This window comes from Amia ocellicauda, chromosome 17, assembly GCF_036373705.1.
Source record: "Amia ocellicauda isolate fAmiCal2 chromosome 17, fAmiCal2.hap1, whole genome shotgun sequence".
Taxonomy (NCBI): domain Eukaryota; kingdom Metazoa; phylum Chordata; class Actinopteri; order Amiiformes; family Amiidae; genus Amia; species Amia ocellicauda.
The window spans coordinates 22,251,124-22,277,379 of NC_089866.1; the positions used below are offsets into that span (position 1 = coordinate 22,251,124).

At 39.3% G+C, this 26,256-nt stretch overlaps 1 protein-coding gene across 1 annotated transcript in view; it reads left to right on the plus strand.

Annotated features, from left to right (window-relative positions):
• Positions 1-26,256, plus strand: part of LOC136712893 (transmembrane protein 132D-like) — a 62,433-nt gene extending 36,177 nt beyond the window's left edge. The window contains exons 4-9 of the mRNA XM_066689713.1: positions 3,555-3,741; positions 10,166-10,309; positions 20,757-20,962; positions 21,770-22,040; positions 22,523-22,714; positions 23,976-26,256. Coding sequence (XP_066545810.1) covers positions 3,555-3,741; positions 10,166-10,309; positions 20,757-20,962; positions 21,770-22,040; positions 22,523-22,714; positions 23,976-25,142 — 2,167 coding nt within the window. The 3' untranslated portion in view covers positions 25,143-26,256. The remainder of the gene's footprint in view (positions 1-3,554; positions 3,742-10,165; positions 10,310-20,756; positions 20,963-21,769; positions 22,041-22,522; positions 22,715-23,975) is intronic.

The following is a 26,256-nucleotide window of genomic DNA, read 5'->3' on the forward strand; positions in this document are numbered from 1 at the left end:
ACATCATTAACTGACTGAATATCACACAGATATACAGCCTGATCCAGGTGTTTAGACTAGCAATGCAAAGTGCAGTGTGCAGCTGTGATTCATAAAACTGTTTTCCCAAGGCTGTGCAGTGGGAAGTAAACACTTTGGGTCTGAATCAACACCTCATACTCTTTCTTTCTTTGTTTTTGGTTTGTTTTCTTCTATTTGAAATCTCCAAAACAAACTCTCCTTTATAGTCACATTTCCAAATGAGAAAAAGATTAAGCTGATACATAAACATAAACTGTAAACATTTCTATGCAGTTTTTGAAATCTCCAAATCTGGGGACTAATGGCTGACACCTGTTCTCCATTATAGTAGCAGGTGGTGATATACATGAGACAAATTCTGTTGGTCTTCGGTCCATTATTAAACACAATATTATTGTGCTTTCCGTTCATATTTTCTTTATTTTATAAGTAAAAGGAATCATTAAGGTCCCTCCAACTGCCAAACAAAATAAATTACTTCAGGTAGACAAATAAATAATTCTGTAATGTTCTCAGCCCATTGAGGGGAGTGTTCCAACATGGTAATTGAGTCTGTTTGGCCAAATTGCTCTAAAGAGATTATTTGTGAATTACCATTACATTCAGCCGTTAAAGAAATGCTCCAGAAAATGTTTTTATGTTCCTGGAATGTTCAGAATAACTAGTGACTAATCATTTTGATGCTTCAGCCTAAAACTGGTAAACAGTGTTATTTAAATCATCAGCATGTGTCATTTGGAGGAATCTAAAACATGATTTTGCATAATTTACTCTGAAAGCAGTGATCCAATGGCAAATGCATGTCACTGGAAAGACACAGTACAGCAGCTTTCAACAGCACGCCTGCAGTTCCTTTTTGTGATCCCCCCTTTGGTCCTCTGGAAGGTAAAGGAATTATTCAACCCGAAAAAAGAATGTACATTCTGTGTTAAATAAAACTTCTGAACATTTAAGCTCCAATTTGCCCCATAGGCAATCTGGGGGAAATTTCTAATTCATTTGTCTAATTCATTTACTATTAAGTGGGCAGTTTGCCCATTCTGCCCAGAGGGAAGGACTTTGTGTATTTGTCAGTTAATTGAATTTCTGGTTGAAATAATTTGCTTTTGAGGTTGCTGGTTAAAGAAAGAATTCACAATCTGTAGCGCATGCACTTCACATTATTATGGTAAACACTGATTTTGTTTAGTTTGGTTAAATTCCCTGGAAACTGCCACCTCATGTGCATTTGCATAGTGAACATGTATAAAATTAAAATAATAAATTTTCTCTGAACGTCTCTTCCAAGATATTTGTCCTGTGTGCGTTTCAATGCGGTAGTTTTCTTCACATTTATTTTCTGTCATGCTGTTAAAGTTCTTAATTTTATTTTCCCGCACTTAAAAGTAGGCCAGAAGTGTAGCTCAGACAAGCCATTCATCTCTCGGCTTTTTTTGCGTTGAGTCTCAGAGGAAACGAGCAGCATGCATTATCAGACAAGGTTGTGCTACACCTCTTCATCTTATGCCTTCATCACAGGGCGGAAAGGAGGTTCATCCACTAATGGGGAAGTGTGGCGAAACCATGGGGCTTTCTTGTGGACTTTGCAAGAGAACAACTAATGAGTCCTGTACTATTTTACATATGTGAAAGTCCTGCTTTTCCTTTGTGTCTTGAAACTAATTGGTGTCCTATACCAGTCTGCATCTGAATATTATAATGATTTGGTCCTAAATTGTTTACAATATGGCTAACTAATTAAGATAACCTTACGCAGAAATTGAAGACTTCCATTATTTACAGTCATGCCATCTCCACCTATCTAATATATTACTGCAACGACTGGCTCAGATTTTACTTATTCTTGTTATATGGCTCATAAACAATATTTTTCTTTACATTGTTATGACCAATTAAAATGGCAAAGTCATTCATTACCAAAAGGGAGAGAGATCAAAAATTAATGTGCGTATCATACACTTTTATAATCGTGTACCTTGACTCTGCTGCACGCTGCTTTTTCCTTCACACCACCTGATCTGTCTTTTAAACTCCCCCGGGGGAGCACAATATATATTCGTAAGATGGCAGTTTGAGATGATACGACAGCTATTAGATTTTCCTAAGGGGCGCTTCCAACAGGCTCCTTTTAAATTTGTTTAGCTCTGAAAGACAGATGCCTGTTTTGATTCAACGGTCCCTCAAGATGTGAAATGATACGTAGACAGCGGGACAGGAAATAAAACTCCTTTTCCTCAGTTTCAGAACCGTCTATTTTTCTCCCTTTTGTTTTCTGCTTCTTTTAGGTTTTTTTTATATTTTTTGCATACCTTAAATTCAAAGCTGCTGTTATTTCATGACATGTACACTTCATTCTCTTACTTCGTGATGTGAATTGGTCAAGTTCATCGCCAATGTTCCTAGAGAGGAAAGAATGTAGCTCTGAAAAAAATAAAATCCCACTAAACACATTTGTATCATTCTCCTGGCTCTGAATTTTATTGAAAGGCATGAGGAAGAATTGCTCTCGACCTGCTTTGGGTGTCAGTTGGAAACAAAAGGCATAGGATTTCAATAAATGGATTCAGACCCAGGCCTCTCAAGGTGAATTGCTTGGGCTTTACTCTATCACAGCATCAAGTGCCTCTGAAATTCTCTGTGCAACGACTTTCTGCTTTTGTGTCATCCTTCCAGCAGTGTTTGAATAGGTGGAGGTGGCAGCGCAGCCCTGGAGAATGGCTTCCCCGAACACTTGCACTCAAAAATGACAAAGCCCATCCCCCCACCCCACCCCCAATATCATATTGACCTGACCTACTTCTGTAGACAAATATGTTCCACCAAAGGATTTATTTTGTTCATCCAAAGTACCTAAAGCCAGGCAGTGTACATAAATTTCTCCCTGCAAATGTAACACAGGTATTTATTTAAAAGTGTGTGTCTTTTAAGTCCTTGCAGAAGATTGATTTAAAATAAAATACTAAATTAAATACAGATGGAATAAGTTCATATCATAAGGAACAGAATCTCAAGAAAGTGATCTAAACTTTCTCTCAGGTCTGCTATGGTTTTTTTTGGTGAGAATTTCAAGTATGGCATGGCTGCCTCTCAGGTGGCTTTGGTCTTAAAGTCGTAGGCTATACGTGAATGACATTAGATTAGATTACCCAAGATCCCATTCATCTGCTGTGATAGTTTGAGTATATATTTGGTTAAAATCATTTTAATCTGGACAGCATTTTAGTACAACAGGAAAACGCTCAAAGCTTCTACATTACAAAAAGAAGATTACACCGAAAAGTATGAGCAGATATTGGGGCCACCCCTCTATTGATCTATTAATGCCAATCCATCGGAAGTGCTCAACTTGTTCTTGCAGATCAATGTGATCTAGAGAAATGTTGATATCGTCCTGTTAAGTTTCAGGTTTGATGTATTTATATTATGTACATGAGCTTGTTACGGTGACATAAACCGCTCTATGAAATCTGTTATAAACCTCCCACTTTGAGAGACCTGGTCTGATTTTCCTCTGTGTTGTTATTCCTACTCAGGCCTGAGAACAGTCTCGTCGAGATCCTGCAGCTAGACTTTGAAACAGAGGAATTCAGCAGCCAATCAGAGAGCCAGGTGATCAGCTGGCAGCTGGAATACCCTGAATCAACCAAGCCTGGGGACGAGGGGGTCCTGACAGTCTACACCACACAGAGGGACTTTGTGGGCCTGGCTCCCCTGGTCATGGTGAGAAGAAGTGATTCATAAAGGAGAGATCCGTATTCAAGATATCCAAGCCCCCTTATTTCTGCCCATGGCCTTGTCCATTGCAGGACATTGTGCCACCCAACTGAATGTTTTTTTTTACCTGCATTGCATGGTATTATAATAAAAAGTTAATGGAGCTGTTTTACTCCTATTGTAGTAAAACTAACTCTACAGCTCTGGAAAAAATTAAGAGACCACTCCAAGTTCAGCTCTTAATTTTTTCCAGAGCTGTATGTATAAGCTTCCAGACTCTAGGGTGTCCTAAAACAGTTTATTTATGATATTTTGACAGTGTCCCTGATGTAAAACCTGTTGCAAAAGCATTTCAGAAAGTGATTTCAGTTTTTGCTGGGAGTCGGGGAGTCTCCTGTTGAGAAGGCGATTGATAATTTGTAGTATTTACAGAGCAAAAATATTTCAGTTAAAATGTAATATCCTCTTTGTCTTAACTAGTCTGCATAATACATAATGCTGCAGGCATGTATTTAAATAACAGAAATGCTACTCTACATGCAAATGACAATGGCAACCCAGCTGTGAACTCTGATCATGATCTTTATTGTGGATGTGAAAGGCTATTTGAGGAACAACAGTGTAGGGCCCAATTTGGAGGCATCGCTGTGTATTTAAATTCTGTTCAGCCACGAAGATTAATTCTTGAATGAGGAGGGTGATTTGCTTGTAAACCTGGAGGCATTTCCAATCAGTTAAGGAAATGATAAGCCATTCATATACATTACAGAATTAGCATAACCATTGCATTTGCTAATCAATCCAGGAAAAAAGTAATTTGCTCATTATATAAAGAGCTTCTTTTTTTTTTTTTTTTTACATCAAAATGTTAATTTAATTTTTTTTTCACAAATGTTTTTGCATAATCATGGGACTGCAGAGTTATGGTGGTGTGAAAATGAGGTGTGCTGTGTATTTTGATTATTGAGGTTTGAAAGCATTTTGGAAGACTAGGACTCCCCTGGGTTCTAAATACTTCAAATGTTTGCTTTCACCTCCTCTGCTTTAGCACTGGTAAGTATAAGACCATGGACCACTAATGCTATTGAAAATTAAACTTCATATCAGTCAAATAAAAGTGAAATACACACTGACATCAGGCAAAAGTTCAGCCATTCTGTGTTAGAATGCCAGGTGTTTTGAAGACGTTTATAGGAATATAAAAAATCAGTCACCTGTAATCTGCAAATCAAGTAAACCAGCAATTAAACGATACTCACTAATGGCTATGTACCTTGTTGTTATACACTAATTTCATAAGTTCTCTCCTCCAAATCCGTGGCCTAATCGTATTACAAAAATATGTATTGTTAATGCTTAATTGCATTATTCATTCTTCACTTCTTCATTTTATACAACTCTCCCTTGATGTGAGGGGTGTGAGGAATGGCAACTATATTTAGCTTTGATTGATCAAGCACTTACACTGTACAGGGAACCCTTTCTTACAAGTGGCTCTTCCTGTTCTCTTCTGAAAATATGAGGCGCATAATTAGAAAACTTTCTATGAATATTAAAAAGATGACTTAATAAATGCTTGGCAAATTGCCTCTCAATTAACTGGCTTTTATGGAGTCATTAAATAAATTGTAATCTTTCCTTGACACTTTGATGGCTGCACGTGGTTAGAATGTCACGGTTTAACGAGAGAAGTGTACCGGCTCTTTTCCCAACTTCGGAGGCAGTGGCAGGTTTGAGCTGTTCCTTTGTCACCAGTTGTAATAATGAGAGTCTCCAATTATCTTGTTTCTAATGGACGGAGTGTAATTAAAACTGTCTCCTGGCTAATTCTCATCGATACCAGCGCAGTTTCATCTGCCTCATTGCCTTCTGCTCTCCACTCGGAATCAATGTGTCATTTTCATTGGCTCTGTTTCATAGTACCATGATGATAAATTCATCTCTCCATGCTTGACATTGGAGTTTCTGACTTCGACTGAATCTGAATTAGCCCTCATTTTCCTGCTCCTTTATGCTGGATGTTACGCTATACCGTGGCACAAGTGAAAGCCCTCCTAAAAGGACAGTCCTCCAGGAAGTACGATAATGTCACTTTGAAAAACAGGCACATCAATTAGATCTCTATTTTTGCTGTACCGACAAATTGATTGTTCTGTGTTTGCATAACAATTGTCAGAGACCATGATATTGTGTTGTTTTTGTCAATCAAAGCCTGCCAGGCCTCCATAAGGGAGGATGCTGTGCCAAAAAGGCTTCCAGCTTATTACTTTACATTGCTTAGAAAAGACCGGATCGGGACATACAAAGCAGATAACTTTTTCAGCAGTTTGTGATATAAGGCACTTTTTTTTTTTTTAACGTTATTTTAATTTCACATTTCAGATTAAAAAGATAAGGCCCAAAATTAAAGTGACATTTTTTTTTTTACAGGAAAGGTTAAACAATATTTAATGTATTAAAAAGCAGCATTTTGATGTCTCTGGGTAACTGCAAACGACAGAGAACAAGGCGTCATTTTAGGTTCAGGCCCCATGCTACAATTCTCAACCGGTGCTACGGCCTGATTTACGCACGATAACAGTCGAACAATTCTGTATTTGTTCTGCATGCAGAAGCTGAAATTACATTTTTTCACATGGGGTTTATTTTGAAATTGCTTCTCAGATCATTATAAATCAGAAAATAGTTCCTGACACTTAATACATTATTTATTTAATTTCAAATTGTTGTTCAGATAAGTAATCAAGTTCATTTGATCTTTTCAGGTCATATTGATCCTTGCACTGTACTTAATGAAATGCCTTTACAAATTATTTATATATATATATATATATATATATATATATATATATATATGGTCTGGTACATTTTGTTACTTCTTAGGAGCAGAAACAATTCAGACTGGTAGTTATTTTGATTAACAATAAATCCTTTGCACGCCTTAAGGGATTCTAGTGTAGATTAAATCCTTTTGCATTTTGAATTGAAACAGCTTCAGTACTGTTCTGCTGATCCAATCCTTTTTGGAAACAGGGCATACCTTGCTGTGCTCCATCCACAAAATAAATATATAAAATACATTCAGGTCATTTGCCTTTATTTTCAGATCTTAATTTTGTTATTTCTTAAAAGGATTGCATATTAATAATGTAGGCAGCGAGGCTTTCTAATCTATTCAGAAATCAGAACTACTTAGGATAAAACAAAAATACAATTTGAAATATTTGTAGGAGAAGGCTGCATCATTTTCTTATGCATTGTATTTTGAATGCCTTTTTATTATAGTAATTGCAGTATTTTGTGGTCGCATATATATATATATATATATTGTTTTCTTGTTTTGCATGTGAATGTGTATATTCATTTGGGTGTATGCAGTGTGTGTTTGTGTGTGTGTGTGAATCTATATATGAATACACTATAATGCTGGTGCAAGTCCCTGAAATGAAAAAATGAATTAGTCCACATAGGTTACACTTCGATGAATATGTGAAAATTAATACATTAAAAACCCAGCTTCTCGAGAAAGAGAATTTAAATCCATCAATAGGATTCCTGAAATTAATCTCATTTTCTAAAGATTTTATTTATTTATGTCTGTGCATACATCTGTAGTAGCTGTCATTTTTATCCAAGGGCACGTACAGAGGTGACAAAGTACGAACCCTCATAAATACAGGGAAACACAGGTTAAAAGCATGTGTAGAAAGCTACAGTTTACATAATGCACTGCACTGTTTTCCAGAATGCAGGAAACAAAATAGAAATACAGTGAATGGAGTCTGAACTTATACAACACACCCACCTTGTATGGAAATAGGACAGTGGCAGTGCAGAGCAATAGGACAGAAGCAGACTGTCGTGTAGCAAATGGTAAGGTAGTTTGGGGTGGGATAGACAGGAGAAAGGAGATGAGTAAAGACAGAAGTAAGTCATGACAAAGACCTTGAACTGCATCCAAGCAGTGATGAGAAGTCGGTGCAGAGTGCGGAGCAGAGATGCCACATGGGAGGTGTCACAATCACTTTGAGAGAGGCATATTTGGGGCTGCATTTTCTTCTTCAGTGATGCTCAGGTGCTGGTTGGCTTGAAGGTCAACAGGAGGACTATTTACTCTGATACTGGTGATTAATATGATCCTTGCATCCTGCCGTACATTTTAATGGCGGGTAATTGAATGTTGCTTTAGTGCGATTCATTTTACATAGATGGAGATGTAGATATAGATAGTCCTCTCTATACAGATTTTAATTAAAGTAAGCTCCTCTTACAGAGTGTCATTTAATGGAAAGTTTAGCAGGCACTGGAGGGGAAGGAGCTTTAAGAGAAGAAAGAGAATTTGTATTTCATGCTGGGTAAATTATCTTTCGTCGAATTGCATCTTTTTCACCGAGCTCTCCGTGCTGTTTCCAATGAGCCAGAAAAAGGCAGGTGCTGGAATCACACACGATAATATCTCAAAAGCTATTATACAAAGGTGATTCTTAATATTGCTCTCAGTAATCTCAATTTTCCCTGCAGTCTGCAACACGGTGCAGTTTTTTTTTTTTTTTTTTTTACACTTCTTAATGAAGAAGGTGGCATATTCAGGTTTAATATGGGAATGAGTAAGAGGCCACAGTTCAAGATGTAGGCAGGAGCGTTAGCCACTGTTCAGTAAAGGACACCTACACAGGCAAATTAGATCACATTTCATTTTCCTTTCATAGCAAATAAGGTCACAAATTACTGATTACAAACATTTGAAATGGTTAGTTAGCAGCGAGTAAGCCATTTGTTATTGCTTATTTATTACCACGGATGGGTTTACATTTACAGGCATACAAAATATTTATTACATAGTTATCAATGGTTAACACTTATTCAATAACATTTAACTGTGAAATAAACATGTGCAACAGCTTCCCTTAAAAATACAACTGGAACCACAGAGTAAATAAGGGACTATCTGTTAAATACCAATTAACACAATATACATGTACATTCATCTATTTATTTCCTGGTTGTTAACTATAAATACTTGCCTCTTAAATGACTGTGGGAACCAGGAGGTTATTGGTACTGCTGTGAAGTCTTGGATAAATCAAAGCAGAGCATCAAAGTGAAATGGAAGATACAAACTAGTCATCTGTAATGAACAGTTTCTGGGTGTCCTGGGGCTTTTCTGCTGGAGAGAATAATTACTGGTTAATTTCTTAAATGATTAAATTGTCTCTGATTGGAAATGACCTAGTTTATTAAGCAATTCTGTTAGTTGTTTTTCGGTTTTTGGACTGTCTTTGTAATGGAAACTGCCTTGTGCAGAAGACCCGAGGGGCTCATTGCAAACTCGGTAGCAGCCGCAAGACATCAAATCAGAATGATTTAACGAATGCTGATGTTCACTTTTTCTGTGCCCTAAAGTGGTTGTACAATAATAATAATAAAAAAAGATCTGTTAATAAAATAACTTACTTACTGAACCTCATTTAATTTATTTTGCGGTTTTAATTTTGTAACACATACGAACTAGTTGTCTCAAATTACTTTCATTTAAGAATTGCGTATTATGCTGTATAGCAATGGATAATGATAGAAAGCTTTATATACTGCCTCTGTATGTCATGTACCGGTGCCCAAGGGAAGGAACCCAGGTGCAGAGCGTCAGAGGAGTCCAGGAACAGATAATGTCACAGTATACCTTACTGGCTAATATGCTTATGTCAATTCAGTTTTACACATACACCACAATAAGATATCATGAAATACAGTAGCAAACTGTCTGTGTCTAAGCACTAAAGACTAAGATATTGCTTTTAAGAGATTCGTACAGAAATCCAAACTCAAATGTCTAACTGCAGTTTACCTATAGCTAAGTATTTTTTTCTAGGAGGCGTAATTAAATTGGAGATTATCTCTCTAAAAGACGTCAATCCTGGAATAAAAAGGCTCATGTAGGAAGTATTTCCAGGAAGCAATAACTTGGCCGTCCTGTAACGAAGTGAAATATCATTGCTGTCTTTCATGTCTATCAAAATCTGAAGGACAATGTGATCTGAAGATTAAAAAGTGCAGGTTCCGTGTATTAGAGGCTATTAAAATGTTTTTTATCTCTGTGTATTTGGCTTTCAACCGATCAGTACAAGCTAGGAGGCTCTTAGAGTAATTTTAATATTGTATTTCATTCTGATCTCGACAGATTATTTATTCTTAAATTCACACACAATCCTGTACTGAGTCTAATGAAAGTGCCATGGCTCAATGTCATACGTTCCAAGAAAGCATTATGATTATTATTTTTTTTAAGACATGGTTAATGTGCATTTGACTGCAGGTGAAAACCATACCCAAGTTCGCGATGGGTATTTTGGAAGTGTGCCACGCAGAGGACTGGAGATCAGCTTGCTCCCATCTCTTGCTGAGTCACGGTCTGCTGTGTCCTTCCCTGCAGGACACCGAGATCTTGAATACGGCCGTGCTGACGGGGAAGAAGGTGGTGGTGCCCGTCAGGGTTGTGGCAGTGGAGGACAACGGCTCGGTGACAGATGTGTCTGACCTGACTGACTGCAGGTCCACAGATGAAGAGGTGCTGAAGGTAGGACTCTTAATGAGTTTTTCTTTTTTAAATTGATGGTGGTGTCAGTTTTTTGGCAATGTTTAGTATTTGTAGTGGGCTCTCAGAAGCTTGCTATTTTCAGCTCTGGTTGAAGGTATTTAAAAGGAGACCTATGGTGAAGAGATGCTTAAAACATGTTTTCCTTCATTTAATCTTGTAATGACACAAACAATCGCAAAGCAGTTCCCTCCAAATCCTTCTTCCTGGTGACCTGCAAGTCTGTTTTCACTTCCCTTTTTCATGTTTCCTGTATATCACTTCTCCAGTTTCTTATCAGAATTTGAAAAGGTGGGAGCAGTGAGTGTTGAATTCCATCAGAGGGGTACTTGTGATTACAATTGCTCCACTGGTGTACCCTACTGGATGTTTGTAAACATCCTCTGACAGTGGGTATTTCAGCTAAAGCAATCACAAGGCAAATGATGGGGAGGTTGATGAAGCAAAGGGAAAGTGTTTTCAAAGGCCCTTTTAAGTGCCTGATTAAAAAGTCAATGTTGAATCATTTATTGTTTTGTTCAAGATTCTCAGCCTGAAAACATACTGCCTTTTTTTTCTTCATCTTTTGGAAATTAGACCTGTGTGGCCATTAAAAGCAAGTCACTAAGAACCTTGTTCTTGTCTAGTCTGTCTTTTGATATGGTTATTATTATTATTATTTTTATTTCTTGGCAGACGCCCTTATCCAGGGCGACTTACAACATAAGTGCAAACAAAGTGCAAAAATACAGAGAAGTACAAGGCATCAATCATTACAAATTCAACTTAGCTAAAACATAGCAATTCAAAATAATACATTTTACAAATTCCAATTAGCAATTTACACAAGTACAGTAAGAGACTTCCTACATCCTGGACGGTGAAAGCTAAGTGCTGTCAAGATGTAGGGTTACAGACGAGGGCTACGGGAAAGGGAGCAAGGAGGAAAACAATCAAGCAAGGAGGAAAACAATGGTTGCAATATAACACAAGGTTTCAGAGTTTTTAATCACTTTCCAAGTCTGTCCTAAGACTGCCTTGTTTAGGAAGTGTTATGAATCATACTTTAAAAATTACACTGCCATGCAGTAGCTGGATTGTGACTTGTTCATACATCAAAAATGGGATCAAATGGATACAAGTGTTTATGCTGTTAGTGGTTTAAGTGAAATCACCTTACGCCAGTAGCAGTAAATAAATTACATTCAGCCTTGACTGCTGGATAATTATATTCTACACACATGCCATAGAAGATAGCTCACCTCCCTGCATGTTTATCAGTAAGACAGCCAAACAGCGTGTCTCAGCGTCTTCACCTGCGTCTGTCTTTGGGGAGACCGCGATCCTAAACGCCTGACAACGGGGGGCTTGTGCCTGCAGGACCGTCTCAGTTCTGAGGATAATGACACTGCAACCCCTTCTGTAACAGACGGCTTAGAAAACAGACTTTCTGAGAAGCACAAACCCATCCGTTTCCAGTGACTTTGATCAAAATTGAAATGGTGACCTGAAGGTGATGGCCATCGCACTCCCATTATCAACAAAGCTATCTCAGGGCCTTTTGACAGGGGTGGGAGTCTCCAGCATAATCGCGAGGAGCAGGAATAGAGTACCACTGAAGTCCAGCGACACGGTGTGAGAGTATAGGCAGGTGAGACAGTCGCCTGGAGCTACTGAGCAAAGGCAGTATGAAAGGGTTTGGCAAAGTCACTCAGACACAAAGTCTCTTCCACTCCAATGTATTTACACTTTGAATGCTCCATGATCATAGACTAAAATAGTTGTGGCTACCAGAAATTATTAGAAGACCTTTCTGTGTCCTTGAGAATTGCAAGTCCAAATAACAAGGTCTGTTGCTTGAAGACCTGAAGATACAAGGACTCTAGAATGGCTCTATGTGTTGTGAGAAAATATACGATGCATCTCACCTTACTGAAAGGAAATGTAGTTTTGTGGGTTTCCGATAGGTACAATGCAAGTTCTATAATATTTAAAGAATATCACATAAAAGGCTGAATATAACAAATAAGTAATGGAGTAATGTGTCCTTCATAGATCACACTGTTCCTGGTGTTAAGTTAATTTATTTCAATTAATACAGTACAATGTTTGAGCATCACAAAGGCTTACACAAACTTCTCATCAGAAATTCCCAGGGGACTCTTTGAACTGCTGTAAATTGACGTCTAGTTCTTCTAATACAATTATATGACTGTATTTTTAACGTCTAAGAGGACATGCCTGAAAGCCAATCTCCCTGGAGAGAAGAAGTTTATAAGTAGATAGTGTAATTTTCAGGATGAAAGGTCCCTTTTAAATTGATATATTTTCAATTTTGTATTCAACGAAAGAGGATTCTTCCCCTGCATCAAATATTATATATATTTTTTTCCATGACTGCCTGTACATAAAGATTATACCATTGCCATTTAAATTTCAATGGTATATATAGTGTATATGGGTCACCTGCCATCATATTTCATCAGGGTTGATATGAAATATATAATGTATGGCTCAGAATTTCAGGATTGATAATTCTTTATTTATGGGTTCAATTTAAAACAATAATAGATAAGGAATGTAGTCTTATTTCAAAGGCACGTCTGTAGTATACACAGTTAGACAGGTGTCTTTCGTCTCGGCACTACAATATTTCATTCACCAGGGATCCCTTTACAGTTTATACTGCACTGCCAGAGGTGTTGACTTGATGTTTTCTGAATTATTCATACTCCTTAACTAAGAACAAAGAGACAGGCATGAAGAGAGAGACGTCTGAGTCTCAACTGTCTGCTGCATGTCTCTGTCCCTATAGCAGGGTGTAAAGCACAAGAGGGACTTGGTGAACTGTATCCTTAGCTCTGTAATGGTGCTCAAATGGTGGTTGGTCTCAGAACTAATGTGAAACAAGAACATAGAAACAAAAGAAACAAAAATCTCAACTAGTATTTGATTAGGTGTACTTGTATATCATTTTACTTGCGTTTGCCGGCATGAGTACCATGTGTGGTACCGTGTCGTTGTAACACAACAAAGGAACGTCTGCACTACAATAAATACACTTACAGGCTCTTACAGCAAGAACGATGCCTGTAAATCGCTTATTTTACACACTCACTGTGTTTTCTCTCAACTAATGTTCTTAGTATTAAACCTCTTGTAGTTCTCTTAGGCTGCATGTTAGCAACAGCATTAAGGCAAAGAACAAAATGAACAAAAGCACGTGTCTTCAGATCCACAGTTTGATGTGTCGATGCGGATCACAAACTGCATGTATAAAATGCATCTCCAAAACAGGCAAGCGATAATTGGCTTCATTCATAATTGTTGATTCATGGGAAAATCAGAATTTTAAACTTGAGATTGATTAAAGACATCAAATTCTGTGATATCCGAAGGCAAGCAGTTCTGTTGTATTATATTTTTACAGCTACATTTACATACAATTACAATATAGTTAATTAATCTTGTTAATTATTCACTCTCACACATATATTTATATACATATTTCCAACATTTAAATTTAGAAGTTTGCAGAATCTTAAGTCGAGTTAATTGTTGAGTCAAAGCTGTTTGACACCTGTTACTTGCAGCATTAGACTTATCTGTTTAATGTGATTAACAGTCAGTTAATTAGATATTAATTATTTCTTCTAACATAAGTAGCATCAATCCAAGGTCGGCAGCACCTTTGCATTATTCATCCATCTTTGGATTGTCCTCATCTTCTTTATATATGTACGGTACAAACATCTATGCTTTATATATATATGTGTGTGTGTGCGCATGTGTGTTCAGTCATGCTATAATTTCCCTCCTGCCGGACATGCCATTGTTGTGGCAAACCTGCATTTTCTGATTGATTTGGTAATCTTACCTTATTCTTAAGTATTGCTTGTGTCAGTCAGCCTGTGATAATTTGTTGAAGAAGATTCTCTTGTTCGACTCGGAGAGGCTGCTGGCAGCATTACCCTGATACACATCATTTATCATGGGACACAGTCAGTCCTCCCTCTCCATAGGCACTTGAGCTGCCAATAATGAATAAATCACACTCTGCTTCCTCGACTCTTTCAAAAGTACTTGAAGTGCATAATATATATTTATATATATATATATATATATATATATATATATATATATATATATATATATATATATTTTTTTATTATTATTATTATTTTATTTTTTCCAGCAATGGAGTTGTTATGCTATGTTGAACAGCACTGACCTTATCTCACCATTTCCCCTTCATGTCTTTCGATGGCTATTTCGCCACACCACAAACACTTTATTTACTTCAAACCACTTGACTAAGATGTGTTTATTTCAGAGCATAAAAGACATTACAGCTGAGCCAATGCCATTCGTTGAGATTGGTTATTATCTAGTAGATTTCATATTGATATGTGTCTAGTTCATAAGTAAACCCAGTGTCCCATGAAATACCAGAGGATTTGAATGACCCATCAGATGGTTTCAGCAGTATTTAATAAAAAAGGATTCTTCCTGCACAAACTCACTGCTGTCTCAGCCGATGTCACTGGATCCAACATGGACCACGGCTATTGGAACATATTGGAGACTTCACACTCAGGGGTAGTGGTCCCATGTGCACTGTGTAGCGTTTCCTGTAATTGTGCCCTGCAGTTTCTCTTCACCTCAGTGCACCCGACTTCTGCCTGGATCACAGACTCCCTCCCTTTAGGCAGATAAGTCGCATGTCAAAAGTGCTGGTTATCTGGTTAAGCCAAGTCAAACACACTGAGCAGGTCAGGGAGTTTCTGCTCCAGCTCGCAAAGAGGTGATCGCCGAGCTGGCATTTTATTGCAGATTAAATTGCCTTGCATGTCCCATTCCAGGAAGACAGTAATCTACTTACCAAACTCTTCAGGGGCCAAATGCTCGCCAAGGAGCGAACAATTGGATCAGCACGTTTCCTAAGACGTTGAGCAACTTGTGATGATGTACTGGGGATTTTAGTTTGTTTTGGAAGTGTTACCTGCTCTTTATTTTTCACAAAGGTCAGTTGAAGCTGAACGTGTTAACTCTTAAATTATGTAGTTCCTCGTAATGATGCTTATCACCTATCTGGAAATGATTTAAAGAAAAGGGATCATTTTGAACTGTTTTATTGTATAAATGAATGTCTGGAAAATAAATTCACTTGACAAGCACCATGGCATTCTCTTCTGTTGAACTTGTCTCTTTTGTTGCTGTGCCAGAGAGGAAGAACTACTAGAAAACATTGTACTGAGTGCATACTTTCATCATGAGAGTAATGGTGCGTCTATATAAATCAATGCATGCTCTAATGTATCTCACTGGGAGCCTTTCTTGTAAGAGCAATCTTTGATACAGATTAGCACTTCAAACAGTGCAATTGACTTCTAAGGAAACTCTCCCTGAATATAATTTGTTAATATTACTGTGGAAAATCAAACTTTCAGAGCTGTAGATAGTTGTGGTAAACATATGTTTTCGCCAGGCAAGTGGATGTTAATGTCCCCTGGGAGCCTGCTAAATGGAGAGAAAATAAAAGACATGTATTTATCCCGAATAATTGATTGAGCCTCCTCATCCATCATTCATGATAGGAAAATGAGTTGCCTGCCATTGTTTGATTTGCTCCATTTTACTTTGTTTTCAGTGTTTGTTTTTTTAATGCTTCCTTTTCAACTTCAACAAAAAACATATTTTAAAAGCACAGAAGAAAATAATAAGGTTATTGCCCCAGACAACAAAGCATTTGTGTGACATTTGTAAAGGCATACATCTAAGAACGGTTCTCCTGAGATTGGACAAAAGTTAATGAAAAATATCCTGCCGTGATTAAGCGCTGGTGCAGCACAGCCGAACAATATACATCTGACTAGCTTTATTTTCATCTGCGAGGTTTCGTAACGGCCTATGTACAAGTTAATGTGGGATGCCAGTGGCAGCTGGTGTATCGATCTGTGATGTAATTAGAGGTGTATAGTAACTGTAATCATTTCAGATTGGGTTTAATTTTGAATAGTATGTGAACAAGAAATCCATTAACTAAAAGGAAATTAATTGATGAAGTCATTAATAACTACAGACAATGATGCTGATTCAGATCTGGACTTCCAAACTAAAGCACTGTACTGAACTGCAGAGCAAATTAGTGCATTAGTGGACTGTGCAAAGCTTTATATTTTGGGGGAAGACTTTCATGTCTAGTTTTCATTATGAATGGATTGGGTGTTGCTGTGTGTATCCACAAACATCTACTGCATCAGAAAAGCATTTATTGACTAATTATTGTACAGAAGAATGTTTTTTAATCCCTGTTCAGGAAATTACTAATTTTGTCATAATCTCTGAAGTATACTGTTTGTGTTGGGAATGATTGCCTTAATTAAACGGTGTAGTAATTACATGCATTCGAGCATGTATTTTGAGAGGGCTGTGCTTCATTGTCATGTGTGTTTAAGCTTGTACCCAAGGTCTACACTTTTTTAATTGTCATTAACAAAGGTAATTTTACCTCTGTATTACTAAATCTCTTAGCTCCTCATCATAAAATCATTCCTCACAAGAGTCTGGAATCTCACACTCAATAGCCCTTTATATTCATCCTTGTCACTAATTACGTTTAATGTGATGAGTTTAAGGTAGCTCATAAAAATAAATTCAGAAGCAATTTAATCTGAAATTAATGGAGCTCACTGGGTAGCAGGAAGATTATGTTGTTAGTATTGAACAAGCTTTGTTGAATCCAAATATGTCATTTCACATCAGAAACTGTTAGCCTTGAATATAGTTTGATAAATATGTCTGTGTGTGTGTATATATATATATATATATATAATTTGATTATTTAAAATATTTGCCTGAAAGCCCCGTGCCTACTGGTGATCCAAGATTATTAAAAACAGAAACCTGTCATTTAGTAAATAATACTGTATTACATGCAGTTATTAGAGTGCTCTCTCAAGGTTTTGCTCACGTGACTAATTCATTTGTTGTTACTTCAATGCTTCAATATGTAAAATACAAGGTGTAGCACACATGGCTATCATTGGTCTACTATCTAAAAAACATAACCTGAGAAAAAGACTTAAACAAAACTATTTTTTGCACAATCCTAATATATTTACAGTGAGGGAAAAAAGTATTTGATCCCCTGCTGATTTTGTACGTTTGCCCACTGACAAAGAAATGATCAGTCTATAATTTTAATGGTGGTGTATTTTAACAGTGAGAGACAGAATAACAACACAAAAATCCAGAAAAACGCATTTCAAAAAGGATATAAATTGATTTGCATGTTAATGAGTGGAATAAGTATTTGATCCCCTATCAATCAGCAAGATTTCTGGCTCCCAGGTGTCTTTTATACAGGTAACGAGCTGAGATTAGAAGCGCTCGTTACCTGTATAAAAGACACCTGTCCACAGAAGCAATCAACCAATCAGATTCCAAACTCTCCACCATGGCCAAGACCAAAGAGCTGTACAAGGCTGTCAGGGACAAGATTGTAGACCTACACAAGGCTGGAATGGGCTACAAGACCATCGCCAAGCAGCTTGGTGAGAAGGTGACAACAGTTGGTGCGATTATTCGCAAATGGAAGAAACACAAAATAACTGTCAGTCTCCCTCAGTCTGGGGCTCCATGCAAGATCTCACCACGTGGAGTTTCAATGATCATAAGAACGGTGAGGAATCAGCCCAGAACTACACGGGAGGATCTTGTTAATGATCTCAAGGCAGCTGGGACCATAGTCACCAAGAAAACAATTGGTAACAGACTACGCCATGGAGGACTGAAATCCTGCAGCGCCCGCAAGGTCCCCCTGCTCAAGAAAGCACATGTACAGGCCCGTCTGAAGTTTGCCAATGAACATCTGAATGATTCAGAGGAGAACTGGGTGAAAGTGTTGTGGTCAGATGAGACCAAAATCGAGCTCTTTGGCATCAACTCAACTCACTGTGTTTGGAGGAGGAGGAATGACCCCAAGAACACCATCCCCACCGTCAAACATGGAGGTGGAAACATTATGCTTTGGGGGTGTTTTTCTGCTAAGGGGACAGGACAACTGCACCGCATCAAAGGGACGATGGACGGGGCCATGTACCGTCAAATCTTGGGTGAGAACCTCCTTCCCTCAGCCAGGGCATTGAAAATGGGTCGTGGATGGGTATTCCAGCATGACAATGACCCAAAACACACAGCCAAGGCAACAAAGGAGTTAAAAGAAGAAGCACATTAAGGTCCTGGAGTGGCCTAGCCAGTCTCCAGACCTTAATCCCATAGAAAATCTGTGGAGGGAGCTGAAGGTTCGAGTTGCCAAACGTCAGCCTCGAAACCTTAATGACTTGGAGAGGATCTGCAAAGAGGAGTGGGACAAAATCCCTCCTGAGATGTGTGCAAACCTGGTGGCCAACTACAAGAAACGTCTGAACTCTGTGATTGCCAACAAGGGTTTTGCCACCAAGTACTAAGTCGAAGGGGTCAAATACTTATTTCCCTCATTAACATGCAAATCAATTTATAACTTTTTTGAAATGCGTTTTTCTGGATTTGTTTGTTGTTATTCTGTCTCTCACTGCTAAAATACACCTACCATTAAAATTATAGACTGATCATTTCTTTGTCAGTGGGCAAACATACAAAATCAGCAGGGGATCAAATATTTTTTTCCCTCACTGTATATACTTACACACATACATCTATATATATATATATATATATATATATATATATATATATATATATATATATATATATATATACATACATACATACATAAATCTGTGTCTGTAATAAACCCAACAGCAATACATTTCTCTACTCCAAATGCTGTGCTCCATTAAGTGGCAATGAATACAGTACTGATCACAGGCCGTGCCACAGGCTTGATGGCTGAGCAAGCAAGAAAACATATATACATGAATAAACATACGAATAAAATGCTCGACACTCTTGGGCATCCACAACTGCCTTTATCCTGTTTCCAAGCTGTTGCAGTGATCAGGCGTGCTGTTATTATGACAGTGAACATATATTTAACCCCCTGCGATCCTTGTCATCTGTCTTTCTAATGGATTAATATTCAGATTAAGCTAGCTGTAGTGTAGAGAAGGTGGGGGTGGAAAACAGTGAATGGGGAAATCCTTATTCTCTGTCTCAGGCTAATGCGTAACGCATCGTCTGCAGCCCAGATAATGGCTTCTGTCAGTCTCAGTCTGTGTTTATCATGAATTCATGCCAACCTGGATCCAGATCCAGTTATTATCTGATCATTCTTAAGGGCTTTCAGTCCTATCATTCGCTGGCTGGAATTAATTTTCCAGGCCTGATTTCTGGATGCATGGATCTTGCAGTCGGTTTGGCGGAGGAATTGTTAGTCCTGTATGCAACCTAATGCCCTTGATTAATGTAATGTAAGATCCCTTAAGACGTTTATGACACAGTGCGGGCTGTTCTGACACGCGTTTTATAACTCACGATGCTGCTGAAAAGTGGAGTTCGACTCTCTGCATTCCTCCTTGAGCTTTTCGTCAAAGTCAGTGCGGTTCTCCACACTCATCTGAGCACTTAGGGAGGCAATAACACTCAAAAGTCAATGGTCTGTAAATTATAATATTGATTAAAGAAAGGAATATTGATAGAGCCACCTTGGTATAAAAAATAAAACACCCAACAACTCATGTCTTCTGGTGATTCAAAATGCGTACAATTTTTCAGAACCAGTTGAAAAATGCAGCAAGGTTACATTAGAAATTTAAATGTAATAAATGAGATCAGAAATCACGGCAAAGAATTAATGTTTAATACGGTGGTGTTTAGTATTAAATTAACATAAACTCACAAAGCTGTTACTCACTGTGGAGGTTTTAGTCTCCTTAAGTTCATTAGTGCTGCTCAGCCATATTATTAGCGGTATCTAACAGGGGTCTTTACAATTTGTTAGCTTTATTAAAACATTTATAAGTATTCCTCTCCTGTCCAAGGAAACCGCATTTTAAGTCTTTAGAAAATCTTGCATTCATCACTTGTTCACTATCACTGCTTAGATCTCTGTTTTGTTTTAAGATCAAGAAGTCTGTGTATGTACATCTCGGTGGAGTCTTAAAGTCTTACACCCAGATCTGATCCATCACAAAGACAAACGTACTCCAGCGTGTAATTTGTGTTTCCATGCTTCTTACTGTTTTGTCCTGGAGATTCTCCCCTGACGTGCACATAAAATAAGCCAACAGTTGTCAATTTTAGTGTGTCATTTACCAACTAAGGTTAAGCAAGAGTGTCTTAACTATTATTCATCCCTCTTCAGGCCAAAGCAGACAAGTGGAAGTGGACCTAAGACTGTTATGGTTGTAAGGAGGAGTTGTTTCAATGTCTTTAGAAAATGGTCCCTTCATTGATTTATATTCTCAAGCAGCTGGGCTTGACAGTTTTGTCCCTCTTCCCTGCGCAGGTGTCCGACAGGTGTGACTATGTCTTCGTGAACGGGAAGGAGATGAGGGGGCGGGTGAGGATGGCAGTGAACTTCACCTATGCCTACCTCAGCGCCCAGCTGGAGATGACGGTGTGGATCCCCCGCCTCCCTCTGCAGATAGAGGTGTCTGACACAGAGCTGAGCCAGGTCAAGGGCTGGAGGGTGCCCATCGCCACCAATAAGAGGTAGGGCAATTGCTTGCTACCGAGTAATCATTTGTAGCGGTCCCTTTAATGTGTAACATTTTAATGCAGCAGGTGCAGATCTATCATTCACATTATATGTTAATAAACCATGAACAAATGAGAACAATGGCAATTTGTTAATAAAATGCAGTTATTCATTAGTGGGTGCTCGTTAGACCCGGTGAATAACACTCTATTAATACTGTAACATGTTCCACATTATAATGCATTTATAAGTGTAATTTGCATTTCCCCATATCAGAAGAATTGCACTTTTATTCATGGTGATTAATCAGGATCACACTGCAATATTTTATATATGTACGACCATATTTTATGTATCATATAGTTATAGGAGTAACACTGCAGGGAAGTAATTGAACCACACAAACACAATGAAAATGTCCCTCATAAAACAAACAGAAATCCAGGCATTTGTCAACCGAAGTGGATTTAAAAATGTGAAGTCTGTACAAATATATCAGTATATAGTTGCCTTTGTTCCAGTACCATGTGTGTGTTCCCCAGACACGGCTCCCATCACCCTTGATGTCCTGCAGGGTCTTTCAAGGGTAGTTTTCTCTGTCTCTCTGAACGGACATTCTGAACACGTTAAGATAATGATATATCAAGAAGTGAACATGTTTGTTTTTTTAAACACCAGAGACACTGTATGAGTTTTACAGAGGGGCTGTCTTGGGAGTAATTTGGATTGACGAAAACAGAAGTGACACGAACAGTCAATTGTATGCTAACGCAGGGAATCCTAAAGGAAGTGTTTCTTCTGTCTGTTTTTTTTTTCTTCAGGCCCAGCTGGGACAGCGAGGAGGAGGAAGACGACCGCAAGGGAAAAGGCTGCATGCTGCAGTTCCAGCACGCTCTGGTGCGGGTGCTCACACACTTTGTGGCGGAGCAGGCAGACCCACGGGAGCAGCTGGCCTACTTCTTAGGCTCAGACTGGCAGGTGGACATCACGGAGCTGGTCAGATACTTCCTGAAGGTGGAGGAGCCGCGGATCGCCAGGCTGCAGGCCGGGAGGGTGTTAGCAGGCCGTGACGTGGGAGTGACTACCATCCAGGTAACGCCATAGTCACTGGGGAGAAATCCTGCTGCTTCGGTGTGTCAATTAATTCACTCTGCAGCCACTTTTATTGAAGACGACATAGTAGGTTGATAGAGGTACAGTGTAATCCTAGAAGACATTTGCACTATAATCTTACCAGCATCAAGGGGAAAGAAAGATAAGAGAGAATTATTTTTCAAACCTGAACTATGAACCAGTTGGCTTAGTTTGCACCTTGTGAACCACAAGGTAATCTATATAAGTCCCTGCACAACCGCAGTCAGAAATCTAGAAGAAGAATTTCCAGGGTTGCATTAAAATGTGGATTATAAAAACAACCCCTTGAAATCTGGATCTGAACCATCACAATTTTTTTTCTCCCTTTTCCTTTGACTGATTCTTTTGATGTACCTCAAGCATTATGGCGCACACTTCAGTATTTGGGAGGGCCAGCTGGAGCACGAGAAGTAACAGAGCTTTCTTGACTTGCTTGGCAGGTGCTGTCCCCTCTGTCAGACTCGATCCTGGCGGAGAAGACGGTGACGGTGCTGGATGACAAGGTGGCGATCACAGAGCTGGGGGTGCAGCTGGTGACGGGTCTCTCGCTCTCCCTCCAGCTCAGCCCGGGCAGCAACAGGGCCATCGTTGCCACAACAACCACCCAGGAGCTGCTGCACAGCCCCAAACAGGTACGCTGGCTGTCGACGCACACTGTGCTTCAGGGGAGTTAAGATGTTGAGATGGAAATTTCCCAAACAAAGCAGTCTCTCTCTTTTTTTTGTTCATGTATTCATCTTTATTCTGCCCAAGCATGACAAGAGACTCGCTCAGAATATGTAAAATTTCTATTCTGTTTTACAAGAAAATGGTAGGACGACACAGGAATGCAGAATAACCTCAAAAAGCATCAATATGTTAAAAAAACATCTGTATACATTGTAAAAGAAACCAAATTAATTTCATTCATGATTTTTTAAATAGGGTTAGTCATAGAAGAGCTTGGTTTTGATTCACTGATCGCAAGAAGCCAGTTTTATCCATTAACAGCCCCAACCTAGTAGTGTATATCTCTGTGCATCTGTATGAGGACTGGTTGAATCTTTGTTTCTATTTTTATATGCATATTAGTATGCAGGAATGCAGGGCTCTGTCTCAGGTGTCAGTGCGCTGGAGTGAAATATGTGCTTATGCTTGATGACTTTGCATTCTGCCATCTAGTGGTGCTCAATGTTTTTTTTCTTTTCAGTCAAACAGATGACTGTGTGCCAGTGCAGTATTCTGTATATACCCAACAGTGGAACAGTGAAAAATATATGCTTATGAATATAGATATGCTGAACTCAGTTACAGAATATGTATATTTTAAATATGTTGAAAATATATTGTAGACATTAACCTCACCACGTTTTCCACCTGTCATATAAATATATTTAAAATGCATCCCATTTGTTTTAATATGGTGTATATCTTGATTTTATATTAAACTTGCTCAATAAACATTGATCTTTTTTACTTTGTATTTAATGTAAAAAACAAATGGACCCTCCTCTTGTTATCAATCATTCATTCTAAACCTTAAAATATTGAATGGTTTTGCAATAGTTGTTTCAATAGTTGGATATTTAGTACATATTTTCATCTGTTCCATAACTGATTAGAAATAAATAAACTGTAAGTAATGTCTGTTACAGCAGTAATAGTAGTCCATTGATTTTTCTTTTTTTATTATTATCTTTTTTTAACACCTGATGGGAAATGTATTAATTAATCCAGGGAAAAGTTTTGTCTGCTGGATCCCCACAAAGGGCCTTAAAATATAGATGTTTAAAACAGCTTATACACTTTGCAGGTATTGAATTTCAGCAAGATCACAAATATACTGCCTATTAATGTTTGGAACAATAATACATAATGAAAAACAAATTAAACTTGTGTGTTTCTGCTGTTCAGGAGGCTGTCATCAGCTCTTGGATTCAGTTCAGCGACGGCTCGATGACACCGTTGGACATCTATGATTCCACCTACTATGCCCTGACGGTGACTTCGCTGGACGAGGAGATGGTTTCGGTGCAGAGGGACCCCCAGGCTGGCGTCCCGGTGGTGATGGCAGAGGGAGAGGGGCAGGGGGCGTTGGTCAAGGTGGAGATGGTGATCAGCGAGGCCTGCCAGAAGTCCAAGCGGAAGAGCATGCTGGCCGTGGGCACCGGAAGCCTCCGGGTCAAATTCCAACCCGGGCCCCGGCGCAACAAAGAGGACAGCAACAACGACTACGGCAACGATGGAGAGGAGCTGGAGAAGAGGGAGCCCAAACAGATGACCCCCAGGCAGGGCATGACGGGCACGGACGGACGTCTCTACGGTAGCTCTATGTCGGACCAGGAGGAAAGCGCAATGAGGAAGATCACCACCACGGTGAAGTCTGTGGTGAGGGATGTGGCCATGGGCAGCATCTCCAGCAGCTCCGGACGTGATCACAGCAACCTGGTGGACTACACGAACTTCCCCTCCCAGGTTGACATCCCCAGGAACAACGGTGCAGTGATGGAGAGCGACCTGGCACAGACCCCAAGGGCGCTGACGGACCTGGAGATCGGCATGTACGCCCTGCTGGGGGTTTTCTGTCTGGCCATCCTGGTCTTCCTGCTGAACTGTGTCTCCTACTTGCTGAAGTTCAGACGCAAGCAGGCCCCAGCGCAGGGCCAGGAGAGCGTGAGCCACATGCACGACTGGGTGTGGCTGGGCACGGACGCCGAGCTGGTGATGAACGTGTCAGGGAGCGCGTCGCAGCATGAGAAACACAAGACCACCGTCATAGACATTGGGCTGGGCCTGGAGAATGGGGCCAACCTGATAGGTGGGCTCTCGCAACAAAGCAACTCATTATCCAGATCCATGGAGTCCCTCAGAGCAAAGCACAAAAGTGAGTCCCTCAACTCCCCCACGACCAAGAGGAAGAGAGTCAAGTTCACCACGTTCTCCTCCATTGCGGCAGACCACCGCCGCCCATCCACTGACTCAATGCTGAAGGACCACGAGCAGGACATTAACTGGGTGGGCAAAGAGGAGAACTGTGTGGAACCTAAATTACTTAATGGTGAATCTCTGGACCATTTATAATAGTTTGAGCTGTGTAGGTTGGGATGGGTTCCTAGTCACCTTTATGCCTTCTGTTATGGGTACAGGATGAGTATGTTTTATTACAGCATGCAGACTCTCTGAAATCTAGGTATTATGGTTGTCCATTATTTTTCATGGCAGTCCAGGTCTTTTTAAAACATACAATCAAGCACAGAGGATGACCAATTAAAACCATAATAATCATAATCTTTGTGGGATGTGTACACATGTGACATGCATGGCTCACCTCAAAAGGTTTCGTCTTGCAGAATTTCAGGACGCACACTAGGAAGAGCTCAATAACGATGAGTGAGCCACAGTTGTGAGGGCAGTGGATGTGAAAGAGTCTACCGCATTTCCCAGACAAGGGACGATCTCAAGGTGTGTAGAGACTTAGAATCGCACACATGAAGCTGTTGTTACTTTTCCCCCTCCCACACCTGATCGCACATGTACATACACACATGCATTGACACGTACAGGAAATTTGCATTTGTAACCTGCATGCTACTGTTGATGATACCAAAACCCAAGAAATGAGTATGTGAATATGTGATAATTTTATATATATGTGTGTGTGTTTATATATATATACACTCACCTAAAGGATTATTAGGAACACCTGTTCAATTTCTCTTTAATGCAATTATCTAACCAACCAATCACATGGCAGTTGCTTCAATGCATTTAGGGGTGTGGTCCTGGTCAAGACAATCTCCTGAACTCCAAACTGAATGTCTGAATGGGAAAGAAATGTGATTTAAGCAATTTTGAGCGTGGCATGGTTGTTGGTGCCAGACGGGCCGGTCTGAGTATTTCACAATCTGCTCAGTTACTGGGATTTCACGCACAACCATTTCTGGGGTTTACAAAGAATGGTGTGAAAAGGGAAAAACATCCAGTATGCGGCAGTCCTGTGGGCGAAAATGCCTTGTTGATGCTAGAGGTAAGAGGAGAATGGGCCGACTGATTCAAGCTGATAGAAGAGCAACTTTGACTGAAATAACCACTCGTTACAACCGAGGTATGCAGCAAAGCATTTGTGAAGCCACAACACGTACAACCTTGAGGTGGATGGGCTACAACAGCAGAAGACCCCACCGGGTACCACTCA